Raw genomic sequence first — 13,748 nt, 5'->3', positions numbered from 1 at the left:
AATTTTTTTGTTGTTCTAGTCCATATTTCTAAAAGATACATTTATACTACTATTTCTTGATTTACTAATTATAACTATTATCTATTGGTTTTCTGTGAATAACCTAGGTAAGAATTGTCAGTCTCTCTCTCTCTCTTTTTTTTTTTTTAAGAGGAGGTACTGGGTATTGAACCCAGGACCTCTTGCATGCTAAGCATGTGTTCTACCACTTTGAGTTATACCCTCCTCCTGGATTTCAGTCTCTTGATCTGACACTTCCCTCATTCTCCAGGATATTTAAATCTCAACTTGTAGCTAAATTACTAGTCCTATTTTACATTATTATGATTGTCTTAATCTGTTTAGGCTGCTTCAGTAGGATACCACAGACTTGGTAGCCTAAACACCAAACATTTATTTCTCACAGTTCTGGAACCTGACAATCAGATCAGAGCGCCAGCAGGTGGAATTCTGGTGAGGTCCCTTTTCCGGGTTGCACAGTACTGACACAGACTTCTTTCTGTGTCTTCCCATATAGCAGGAGGGGCCCGGGATCTCTCTGGAGCCTCTTTTATAAGGACATTAATTCCATTCGTGAGAGCTCCACCCTCATGACCTAGTCACCTCCCATCAGCCCACCTTGTAATACTGTTCGTATCAACATGTGAATTTGGGGTAGGACATAAATCTTCAGTCCAAAACAATGATTATCTACACGTTTATACTATTGATCCAAAGAGTGTATAATGATCTTGCTTTCTTTTTTGTTTTTTCTGTAATTAATTTAACTTTCTTTTGCATTTTACATGTAAAAGATTGTAATGTACCTATCTTTAATGTTTTTTTCAAAATTTCCTATCAGAACTGTCAAACTTGTATTAGCATTTTTCCTCAAATTTTCAAATACATGTTATAATGTTTCAATTGCTTTATTAGTTTATTTTCCTTAGAGCTCCCTCCCCAAATTCTCCATCCATCTATTGTAAGTCCCTGGGCCTCCTGAACATCTGCCACCCTGTAATATTCTTTTTTTCTTTTGATATTTTAATTTACCTTTTTATTGCTGTGTAACTTATTCAATCTAAGATATACGGATGAATAGAATTTTATATATGTTTTCTTTGTATAACACTCAGATCAAGATATAGAATATGTTCAGTACCCCAGCAGGCTCCCCTTGATCTGCTTTCATTACTTAATCTTGCCCCCAAATATTCTCATCTGTATCACTGTGGATCTTTTTTTCCTTCTGTTTTTGAACTTCATGTAGATACAGTCATTCAGTATATACTCTTTTTCTTCTTTCACTCAACATCATATCTTTGGATTCATCCATGTTGCATATAGCAATGATTCATTCTTTTTCATTGCTGTGTAATATTTTATAGTATGAATGTACTATAAAATTATTATTGTAAGAAGTGTCTTATTATTCATTATAATCTGGCTTTGAAACTGCTCTGAAGAAATCTATTACCAACCTAATATTTTTCTTTTCTTGGATGCCTTGCTTTTCTTTCTTAGCTATATGAAGTTTTATAATCATTAAACCAAGGGCAATTTAATCAGGATATGTTTTCTCTGAGACTTTTTCTTGGAACATGATTATGACTCACTGATCCATAGAGTTGATTCCTTTTTCTTCTGTATTTTAAGTACTTTAAAATTTATATAGGAAATATTTTAATGTGTCTTTTGTTCTCTTTTACTTCAAGTTCTTGGATTATCTTTATAATTGAATATTTTCCTTTTTTTACTCTTATCCAGATACATCAGATTTTCACCAATTGCTTTAACTTTGTTCTCTCTTTTTGTATTTACTGTGAAAATATCAAGCTTTTCTTTGAGGCCAGAAATTAAAATATATCTATTTCTAGTCTAGTCATTGCTTTTTCTACTTTATTTATTAGTTGAGCAATGGTATTGTTTGGGCTCTCAACCCATCTCCTTATCTACTTATTATACCTTTTCAAATTACTCTTTTTTTAAAAAATTAGGTCAACTTGTCTTTGAACTCTGGTTTTATTTAACCTATGCTCTTTTTTTATACCATGAAGGACTTTTATGGAGTTTTTCTTTCCTGCTTATAATTTCTACTAGTCTTTGCATGCTGTGTTACTTTCACTGTCATGATGACCATATTATTGTTGTTAATACTATTTGCCATCATCTCTTTCCATAACTGTGAATTTGTATTGCTGATCCTTTTATCTTGCTGATGAGTCTCTAAGTTCAGTTTCTATTCGCATAATACTGTGTGGGTAAATTATTCTTTAAATTCCCCTCCCTATCTTATTTCCTACTTTAAATTTTCTCCCCCAAGCTATAGTTTGAGAAACAAAATCTGTATTCTAGTTAGTTTTTATGGCTTGAGAGAAAAGAGGAGGAGAAGGAAGATCTGTCAGTGTGACCCTCTGGTTGGAGGTCATGGGTCTGAGTCCCAGATGAGACCTTGTTGTCTGCAAGGCCCTCTCCTCTGCCCAGGTATGTGCTTGAGTTCCTGTGCAATTTGACTGGCTTTCCTGTCTCAGCTTTGAGCCCTGGTTCATTTGGGAGGTTAAGCCTTTCCTGCTTTTGCAGACGCCCCCAACCACTTTCCAGTGGGGAAGACATTTATGACCACCCTGGTGGTTTTGGTGATTTATAAGTTTCTTCATCAGTACTAGTTCTAGGGTGGGAGATAGGTTTAGGATTAGTGCTGCCTCCCTAGAACCTTCTGTTTATTTCTGCAGCATCAACTTTTTAGTTTATGACATGAGATAGTATCCCCTTTATTTGTTTTTTTTGCTGTTGAATTATTCTCTTTTTTAAATGTTTACTTTGTTAGTTTTCTGGGCATGGGAATTCTATAATCTGTCTTGATGTACCCATCTTTAGCTGGAAGAAGGATTTTAAAATCCTTTAATGTAAATTCTCTTAATTCTCCTTAGGATAACACGATTCATTAGGTAGGGCTTATTTTTTTTTAACTTCATTTCATAGGTGAAGAAACAGTGACTGAAAGGAATTAAGTGGCATAATCTAGGTAAAATTTTGTGGTTACTGGCAAAGTCGTGTCTGCCAACCCAACATCCCTAATCCCACAGAATATTCTTTCCATTCTGTCTCGAGGTCTCTCATTTATTTTTATTGCGCTTCCTAGAGCCACATTTGTGCAGTGAGTACAGCGTGAACTCTGTGCTGCATCTGAAGGATTACTTTAATCCCATAGGATTATGTTGGGGATAATATGAATTATATTATTGGTCTGTGGTATAAGCAAATTAATATATTCCTTAAAGAGTACATTTAATTCTTTGAGAAATAATAATATAACCTGCTATTAGCATGTCAGATATAAGAAAACTAATACATTAACTTTCTCTTTTCCAGAAAACACGAAAGACATCATCATGGTATATGAAGAAGATGCTGAAGAATGGGCTTTGTACTTGAGGGAAGTTTTTTTACATGTTGTGAAAAGGGAAGCCATCCTGTTACATCGCTTGGAGAATTACTCTCCTCCAGATTTGGAATTGCTGAATTTAAACTCTTACAAATGTAAACTTTTGATATTATCAAACAGCCTGCTTGAAAACCTGACTCCGAAGAAGTGTCAGTTTCTGGAAAACATACTTCTTTCACCAGAAAGTGTGGTTACTCTGCTGTGTGGAGTGAAGAGTTCAGATCAGCTCTACAAATTATTAAATATCTCTGGAGGCAGATGGGAGATCTCAACTGAGCAGGAGCCTGAAGACTACATCTCTGTAATCGAGAGTGTCATATTCAGAGGTAGTGTTGCCAAATCATCTTACTTGTTTTTGTTTTTTTTTGAATTTATGAATATCCGATGTTAGGATTAGAAAGAAAGAAAAATGAAAGCCAACTTTATTTAATAATATGTTACTCTTTCCTCAAAATGCATAGAGGTTATTAATGTTTAGCTATATTCCAATCAAGGCTTATTGATTATTCAAAAATGGTTTATAAGCATTTTCCTTAGGGTAGCCTGTACGAGATTACGCTTGGTAGAACAAGTATGGTATGCTAGGCTATATATCACTTTGGTTCTGGAAGCTGATTTCTTAGTTAACTAGTGAGGCTTGAGTTAATATTGTCTGTCCTAGTATTGGTACCAGTCAGTAGCAGTCCAAGGTTTGAAGGTCTGGGTTAGAGTTGTAGAACTGAAATACTGTTACTTTTAATAATTTTAAATAACAGATTTAGTTTTAATCGTATAGGCATTTCATTAAACGGTGGAACCCAAGTACCCATCCATTAATGAATTACAGTTTCATGTAATATTCGAAACACTGAAGCTTAGTAGTGCTAAAGCTTCTCTCTCCCCCCGTGCTGCAGCCTTGGTGTGGGAGGGCTGCTGTGCTCAGCTGCTTTCCTGAGTTTCTCAATTTATATTTTACCTTTAAGTTCCAGTGTTCCAGCTATGGTGTCTTCTCCTGCAGAGAAGTGGTAGGGTTCTTGCTTTCTACTGGCCGTATCAGATATTAAGTGTTGGCTCTTTTCCTTGGAGCGTATTTCTGGACTCCTTAGAAATCTCCTCATTCCCTGGGGATATCTCACCTCAGTTCCCTACTGAGACACATGTTTCCTCTCCTTCAAGCTCCTAGCTGTGGTGGTCAGCCCCATATAGATTCTTACTTTTCTTTTCTACGGCTTCCTCATGTGTCTCTCTTGATCAAAATCACTGAGAATCTGCCTGCCGGCCCTTTCTCCCACCTGGCCCACGTCTGTCTGCAAAATTACTCATTTTTCTTTTGCTCTGACAAACTCTGGGCACACAAGCCATTCCTAATATAGACACCATGGCCCTGCCCTCAGAGCAGCAGTGCACCACAGCCTCTTGCCTTTAGTCATTTCCAAACATGAGTCCAGCATGGATCTTGGTGTTCTGTAAAACCAGAGAGCACCTGTCAGTCCCAAAGGGTTTGCAGGAAGCCCTTGTCCCTATGCTTGAGGATGGTGATGTCCCTCAGGTATCCCTGGGCGGGCGATGGTGGGACTCACGGCACATCAACCTCTCTATATTTGAAGTCTAGTGACTTCGCCATAGTGTTCTCCTTGTGCTGACTGTTCTGCACTGTTTTGCCCAGGGACATGGTTACTTTTTGTGTTTGTTTATTGTTTTTGTTTTCTTTTTCTTTTTTGGGGGGAGGATCTTTTCCCCAAGATGTAGGTTCAAGTCTTCTTTTATTTCAGGAACAATTTCTTGACTTACATCTTTAAATATTCACTCTATCTTGCTATTATTGTTTTCTATTTCAGAGATTCCATTTATATGTACGTTGGACTTATTTTGTCCATAATATACATTACAATTCCTCTCTCATTCTTTTTGATTCTTTATTAATATCTGTTACTTAGCTTGTATTTTTCATTTCAATCCTTGTTACTTTCTTATACTTTCAGTACTCTCCTCCTGTATTATTTCAAATTTCTTCATGTTGCTTTTACTTTTTTTGTTTCTTTTACCATTTGATTGAGCACTGGAAGCTTATAATTCATCTCTTGTTCTTATGTTGCTAACCTCTCCATGACACCTTGGATTTCTGCACTGTGTAATTGCTTCAGAAAGGTAATTGCTATTCATTACATTTTTAAATTTCATGGAGAAATGTATGGTCACAATTTTCCACTTTTTTAATGGCAATATGTTTTTAGTATGTGATTCTTTATGTACAATTCTCTCTCTCTCTCTCATAGTCTCTTTATACAGATCCTGTGCTGGTCCAATTTCTCTTTTTTATCACTGAACAAAGTGAGTTTTTCTTGGTCTAGCCAATGGAGATAGGCAGTATGGGTTTTTTGTTCTGTTCTGTCTCCCTCACCACCCCCAACCCACCAACAATGAAAGACTTTATTTTTCTGTTTTCATAGATCTAGGCTGCTTTCTACAAATATATCTATTCTGTATAGTTCCCCCATTTAGCTTCATGTTTTCTGCTTTTTGGAACCAAACCACTTCCACAGATGATTCTGTCTGAAACCATTGTATCATGTCACGTCCTAGACTTAGAGGAAGCTGTTTGTCAGCTCTTTTTGAGATCTGATTTTGGAACCATTCTGTTGACCTGGAGGTCTAAGAATTCACCGTTTGTTATTTTCAGTAAATAGGGTATTTGCATAACTTCCTCATTCTCTATGTTTTGGGATAATTTATAGGAATAAAAAAGGGGAAATGTTGACTCTACACTATAATTTTCAAACTGGCAGTCCTCAAGTTTCTAACAATCTCTGTTATTTTTAATTTTATTTCTGTTTGGCATTCCCCAAGAACACTAAGTTTTTTTGGTTGAAAAGGAAAAATATTGGGAATTATGCAAAAATTACAATAAAATGCATATAAAGTACAAGTAATTTTATGTTAATTATCTCCTGAGACAGAGGAACACTAAAAATTCATGGCAAAATTTTGAGTATTTCTCCACATCCATCATTTTTATGTCCTTGAAGAACTCAAATTGTTTTGGCCACTTAAATTATGATGTCACTATTGTGTAAAAATATTGAGGAAATGCCTTTTAGTTGTTTTGTTTTATGATGAGTACCTTTGGGTGGCTATGTCAGTAGTTCTACTATATCTTCATATAATATTCCTATTGATATTTGATAGGAGATAAGCTTATGTCTTATGGACAACACAGGACTATTTTGAAGACACTATTATCTCTCATCTTCCTGCATTCAATTTTTAGATTCTAATTTCTTATAGTAACTTAGATGCACCTACCAAGTAGAAAATATAACAATGCTGCATGGAAAAAGACATTCAAAGATGATAAATTTGTCTGAACTACAAGATGCAACCAGAATGTAGATCTATGAGCAATTTGCAAACCATGCCTACTGTAATTTTTATGTATGGATTGTGTCCGTTGACAAATTTGGTATTAATTGCTGTGGTCAATGCAATAATAATTTGTTTTAATAAACAGCTTAAATGTTCTGCTATGTTATTTGTTTCATAGTACCATTTGTGTTGAATACATGAAGTCTTTTTTTTTTAATGGGAAAAGTAGGATAAAAGATGTGGAATTCAATTTTTACTGTACTTTTTCTTCTTCCCTTCTATCCCGTAGAGAAATTATACAAGGAAGAAAGGAAATTTATTATTCAGGAACATTATATGATAAAGAGAATAATAAAAATGCCAGAAAAATCATGGAAATAATTGAATGTTCTAGTACATTCATATCAGAAAGACAAATCAGAGGAAATCTGATAAAATTTAATGAAAGAGAAAGATGTTTTATAATTAATCAAAGCTCTAGAAAAAACTTTTTAATGTTAAAAAGGATGAAAAAAGATACAGTAATTCATGTCTAATATGAGTATTTTATTTCCTTTTAAGTAATTAAGAAAGCCAAATCTCCTGTCTCCTTATCCCCAGATTGGGAGGAATACAAGCCTGCATGTGTTTTCCACCTTTATGTGTGCAGTATAATCAATTTGACCGTATGTCTTCCTTTTTCTGTCTTCTATTTATGTCTTTAATTTTGGATCTTCATTTTCTCCTTCTAGTCTTTTCACATGTATAGGTTTCGTAGAGCATTGTTTATATGTAATGCAAACTATCTGATCTCAAATCTGTATATAATCAACTAACATTTATGAGTGTTACCACTGTGCATTTTGTTGTTTATAAATCCTCCCCTTAAAAATATGTGTACCAGTTTTAATGATCATGGCACGTCTCCTGGGTCTCCTGCCTCCCTTTCTCTTTCTTTTTATATATTTTGCCATTGGACCCTTTTAAGCACTCTGGTTTGCTCTCAACAGTTGAGTCAGCTCTCTCCAAGCTTTATTTTATCATAATTTATATTTACATGAAAATAATAACGTTCATATTTATTTCATATTTATCATACTTCTTTATTATCAAATTGTAGCTATAATGGTGGTAGGAAAGCTGCTAATTCTTTCATTAAAACCTTAACATTTACATTTTGTTTTTGTATTACCAAACCAAGGATTTCCAATTTTTAGCTTCATTAAACCTAAAATAAGAAGTCTTAAATTAAGAACAGCAATGTAATAGTAGAGCTGTTGGAAAAACAAAACAAGAAAAACGACAACACAATGCGTAGAAACGTTTGTTTTTTCTACCTTCCATCTGAGCTATATAATGCTGTAAGAGCTCTGGTTTGCTGGTCAGTGAGGTCTCATGGCCTTTCAAATGAAGTCCATTCTTGTTACATGACCTTTCAACTCCAGCATAGATGTCCAGGCCACTTCTGTCATTACCATTAGTGTGGTCATGTGCTGCACACTAAGTTAATTGCATCACCTCCCATTGAACACAGTCTCCCGTTTCTTCCTTAATATCATTGTGCTTATGCTGCCTCCTTTATGTGGAATACTTTTCCCCATGTTTTCAGTTGAAATCCCAGGCATCCTGCAAGGTCATTTGAAAAGCTGCTTTATCAATTAATTCATTTCAGATCCTTTCTGCTTGAAAATATTCTCATCCCTAGCTCTATGAAGTTTTTATTATTGTTTACTTATGTCTCTCATTATATTCTTCATGATTATTTTTTGACAATTTATTTTCTTCTCCTCATTACTTTCTGTTTCAAAAATGTAATGCTGGTAACTTTCTTTCTAAAATATTTCAGTATTATAAACATGCAGAAAGAGAACAGAAGAGTACAAATTGTGTTTTTAAGTGCAGATTTATAGATGTTTATTGGTACAGCTGGGTTTTCACTTTATTAATAATGAAAAGGTTTACTGCGGTATTCTTGCCAAGACTACATAACCTGAAATTTGGGAGGGTTCAAGATGGCAATGTAGGAAGATCCTAAATTTATGTCTTCTCATGGAGCAAACAAATCTACAACTATATATATGGAATGATTCCCTAAGACAGGGACTATGTCCAAAAAAACTGTAGGAAACAGAAAACCCACTCAGAAAAGGCTTGCACACTTCTCACTCAGCATGAAAACCAGTCCAAAACTACCAGATTGAAAAGCACATGGCCCATAGGTGTAGGGGACCCATTTACTAATCTTGAAGAATCTGAAGCATCTGCCAGAGAGGCAAGGACAAGTTGGGATTCTCCCCAGAGACTAAGAGACTGGCAGGAGCTTTTTTTGTGTGTGTGCCATCTCAGGCTACCTTCCTAATGCTGACACTGGCAGGTGCCATTTAAAAATTCTTCCTCTAACCTGTTACCACCAGTGGGCAGGCCCTGCTGAGAGTCACACCTCGGATGGACCTTGAAGCCAGGCCGGGGCCAGCCCTGCTCACCAGTGTGCTGTAGCAACGTGGCTCAGCCACAACAGGAAGTTTCACAAAGTCCATGTGCCCCCAGGGGGACACCCCTTGAGCACCTGGCTCTCGTGGCTAAGCAGAATTCTGCTTCTGAGCCCCACAGGACATCTTCTCAATAAGGCTACTCATTCAAGACTTGGAGAGAGAGCTGATTTACCTAATACGCAGAAACAGAGAATTCGGCAAAATGAAGAAACAGAGGAGAGTGTTCCAATCAAAAAAACAAGACAAATTTCAGAAAATTATATAAATGAAAGAAGAGAGGCAATCTATCTGATAATGAGCTCAAAGTTTTGGTCATAAAGATGCTCACTGAACTCAAGAGAAGAAAGGATGAACACAGAACACCAACAAAGAGATAGAAAACATGAATGTATGTCTATGTGTGTGTGTGTGTGTGTGATTATTAGCTAAATATCCTGAGTCATCTCCGACACATACCTGTAGTTCTAAGAGAGGAACAAAAAGCAGAGTAATTACATTCTTGTGTTATGTGCTGATAGTTTCGTGTCTTTGAGAGGTTATGGCTTTTGAGGGAGGACATAGTTCAGTGTATGCCCCATGAAGTTAGACTGAATTATCCTTTGGTTGGCATTCATGGAGCCTCCAAATGTCTATTTTGTATGTAATAACATAGCATTTTACTGCCATTCATTCTGTTGGATGGGGCCGGGGTCATCTGGCATGAGAACTCATGTTCACTCTGTACTGTTTACTTATCTTTTATTCTATGTAATGTTGTAGCCCTTTATGTCAAGTACCATGTCTTATATCTTCTACTCTGGTTTGTTGCCTATTGTATATATTGTGTTTCTTAGAAAAATTGAGTGGTTCAAAAACATTAGATAATGATTAGGAATCATAATCTTGTATGAGTTTCTCCCCCAAATTTCCTACATAAGATGAATTTTTAAAGGGGGAACTTTTTTTTCTATTAAACAAGTGTTAAATAAGTATATGTTCCTGCAGAAACCCTGTTACTTGCTTCTGAGCCCAGATTGGTAGGCGTAGCAAAGCACTGACTTAATTAGGAAAACTTTCCATCTGATATTACTGTGATGATTAAGCTTTTAATACATTTAAAGAGTGTACACTTACAAGAATTCCTGGCAAAGAATCTGTGCTCAATAAACATAAGCTAGTTTTATTACTTTCCTGTCTATACATAAAATGAGAAGAAGGAAGAAAAGAAGGAAGGGAGGGAGGAAGGGAGGGAGAAGCGAAGAAGGAGGGAGGAAGGACAAAAGAGGAGAGGGGAAGTTGGGGAGGAGGAGGAGAAGGGAAGAAGTATCTGAGAGTTGGGGACAGATGCAGAAGGAGAGACAGGTACCCTAGGACTGCAAATAGAGGTCAAGGTGTGATAGATTGAGCAAGAAGGAGAAATCAGAGTGGTGGATGGAAAGCTCAAGGTTGAAAGAGTGTCAAGGAAAGTAGTGAGTCAAATATGAAGTAAACAGTAAAAAAAAAAAAAAAAAAACCTAAATAAAACGAACGAACAAACAAAACCCCCAAAACTAGGAGAGGTTAGAGTTCAGGAAACAGAAAACAGGTGGCAATTGAAGTAGGAAGAAATAGGAAGAGAATTGATTTGTCACCAAGGCTGATAACAAAGAACAGATTCATTTATTTTTGGATTTACACCTACTCCTTTGTTGGGCCCAGGGCAATCATCAGGTGAGGGCCTGAGGCTTTGGACCCCCGCTCAGAAAACAATGCCTGCGCAGAGTAGAAAGGAGGAGACTGGAGAGAAGTGCTGTTTCTATTTCCGGTAACTTACCAGGTAATGGCTTGTTTTCTCACGAGCTGGATGTGGTGAATATGGACAAAAGGATATACATGTTAAAAGCAGGTGGAAATTCTGTTTTCTAGTGGTTTTAGTTCATTTTCACAATTTGATGTGTTTGGGCTTTCTCTAATAAATAAGGTGAATGAATTAGAATCACTCCTCCTGGCTTAAGTTCGCGGTCTTCAAAATTGAAAGTTTTTTTTTCTTGGTCAGAACTTACAAATGTTAAATTAAATTAACTTGTTTTATGAAGTAAAGAAAGTCTTGTCTAATTGTTTCATTAAGGGAGCCCTCTTACATTGTTCCAACCTTAACGTACTAGGAAGAAGAAGAGGAATAAATGCCCATCATTATTCACTGGGTGGGTCTCTGTCCATCTCCATCATTCTGTTCAGAGTAGTGGGGATGGGGCTGGCCAGAACCTCAGAGCCCTGGCTCTCCCTAGTTTCACAGTCTCTGACAGTGAGTTGTGAAGGAGGAAGAGTAGCAGAGGCCATGGAAATAAACATTAAATGAGTTCCCCTGTGGCTGGTGCATTCTGAAGTTCAAGAACCACTGGTCTAGACTGTCTCATAAGTAAAATGTTTATTAATAGATAATTAAGTATTTCTCAAAGAAGTAGAAATGGTGGCTTTGCCCATTTGAAATTAGCATCTCTCCTTTGTTGTTTGAAATAGTTGGAATGCTCCTCAATTTATCTATCCATTTTATTATCCACATAAATTGTGACTATTTACAGAGGTCATTAGTTTTGGTTTTGTTCAATTAACAAAGTTACAAATGTTAGGAATACTTTTTGCATGACTCTGCTGGTGCACAAGTGTTAGTTTGGGGGCATAGGTCCAGGAAAAAGATTGCAGTCATAGGATTTGTGCATGTAAATTTAATGCAAATTGTCTCCTCAACGCAGTTGTATGGAATTGCTTCTTGTATGAGTCCTCAATGCTTCCCATTCTCTTCAATACTTGGTACCCTCAGAATTTTTAGTTTTCGGTTTAGTGGATGTGAAAGTATATTTTCTCGTAGATATAACTTACATTTTCTTGATTGCTAATGAGCGTTTTCTCATATAGTTACACATTTATATATTCATATATTTCAGTCTCCAGTTTTGTTCTATAACATGCTTCCTCATGTCTTTTACTCACTTTGTCTTTTCATTTATTGAATAATTTAAAAATATTTAGTTCTGTAGTTTATAAATATCTTCTCAGAGTTTGAGTTTGGGGCTTAAATTTTTAACTTCCTTTTTAATAGTTTTGATAAACAAGCTCTTAATATAGTTGAGTGTATCAATAGTTTTCTTTTAGCTTACTACTTGTTATATCCTAGAAGTCTTTGCCTCTTAGGTCTTACAGATATCTTCTAAAATTTGAAACTTTTAACTTTCTCATTAAATAGGACATCCATCTGGAATTAATTCTGTGTGCAATGTGAAGTTGGACTCCAGATTATTTTATCCATTGTGAATTAATTACCTGTTCTTTGAATGTTTCGATTGAATTATTTAAGAGTTTTGGAATCATTCAGGTTTTCTATTTGAGTAATTTTTGTTATTTTGTTTTTCTAGAAATTTGCTGATTTTGTTTTCAAATTTACCTTTATAAAATTGTTTATAACATTTCTTTATTTTTAATGTCTGCTCTACATAATGTCTGCTCTCTTTATTTCTAAGATAATTTATTTGTCTCCTTTTGTTTTATATCAGTTAACCTTCCCAGAAGTTTGTCAATTTTATTTGTCCTTTCAAAAGACAGTCTTTTAAATTAAAGAAACTTTTCTATCATATATTTTTCTATTTTAGTTATTTTATGCTATATTTAATATTTCTTTCTTTATACTTTATTTCAATTTTTAAAATACTTAGCTCATGGATTTATCTAACCCTTCTGTTTTTCCTTTCTATGGTAAATATTTAAGGCTATAATTTCTTGCCAAGTAATTCTTTATCTATATCCAATAAGCTCTTACAACACTTTTCATTATTATTCAGTTCCATTTATTTTCTACTTTTATTTTGATTTCTTCTTAAGTATTACAAATAAACAGGAGTATGGGCTTTAATTTATCTTTTTGTCATTCACTTCTAAATTTTGTTGTGTGGTCAGAGAATTGTGGTCTATTATTCAGGTAGTTTGAAATTTACTGAGTTCAATCTATGGCTTGGTATTTGATTGATTTTTAAAATATTCCATGTGTGCTTGAAAAGAACACTTATCTCTGTATTTGGAATGCACCATTATTTATGGCCATTAGACCAAGCTTGTTATCTATATGTTATAGCTTTTTATAGTCTTATTTTGAGCTATCTTTTTATCTTTGCTCTGTCTTTGTATATCAGGTGTGTATTTTATAAATGGTCCATAAGTGGATTTTAAAAATTCAGTCTCAGAATCTTAATATTTTAATGTATAATTTAAGCAATTTGTATTGATTGTGATACCTGATGCATATGGGTTCAATTCTACCATCTTATTTATTGCTATTCGTTCCATTTTTTCTTGTTTCTTTTTTCTTTTTTTTTTTGCCTTTTTTGGGATTGAGTTCCTCCTTATTCCATTTGCATGCTACTTTATTCTTTTAGTGATATTCTAGAAATTTCAAGATATATGCTTAGCAACTAACTTACTAAAAATTATCTTTAATTACTATTATCTTTAATGATTATCTTTCCTTTCCACTGAAAAATGAAAATGCCATTTGTAATGCT

General features: G+C 35.0%; 1 protein-coding gene across 14 annotated transcripts in view; it reads left to right on the top strand.

Annotated features, from left to right (window-relative positions):
* The window catches only part of BANK1 (B cell scaffold protein with ankyrin repeats 1), a 551,109-nt gene that overhangs the window by 301,711 nt on the left and 235,650 nt on the right, over positions 1-13,748 (top strand). For all 14 annotated transcript variants that reach the window (XM_072939857.1, XM_072939872.1, XM_072939893.1 and 11 more), the window contains one exon: positions 3,352-3,750. In XM_072939857.1, the coding sequence (XP_072795958.1) occupies positions 3,372-3,750 (379 nt within the window). In that variant the 5' untranslated portion in view covers positions 3,352-3,371. The remainder of the gene's footprint in view (positions 1-3,351; positions 3,751-13,748) is intronic.

The sequence above is a fragment of the Vicugna pacos genome, chromosome 2 (assembly GCF_048564905.1).
Source record: "Vicugna pacos chromosome 2, VicPac4, whole genome shotgun sequence".
Classification (NCBI taxonomy): Eukaryota; Metazoa; Chordata; class Mammalia; order Artiodactyla; family Camelidae; genus Vicugna; species Vicugna pacos.
This window is presented reverse-complemented; position numbering and strand designations above follow the sequence as displayed.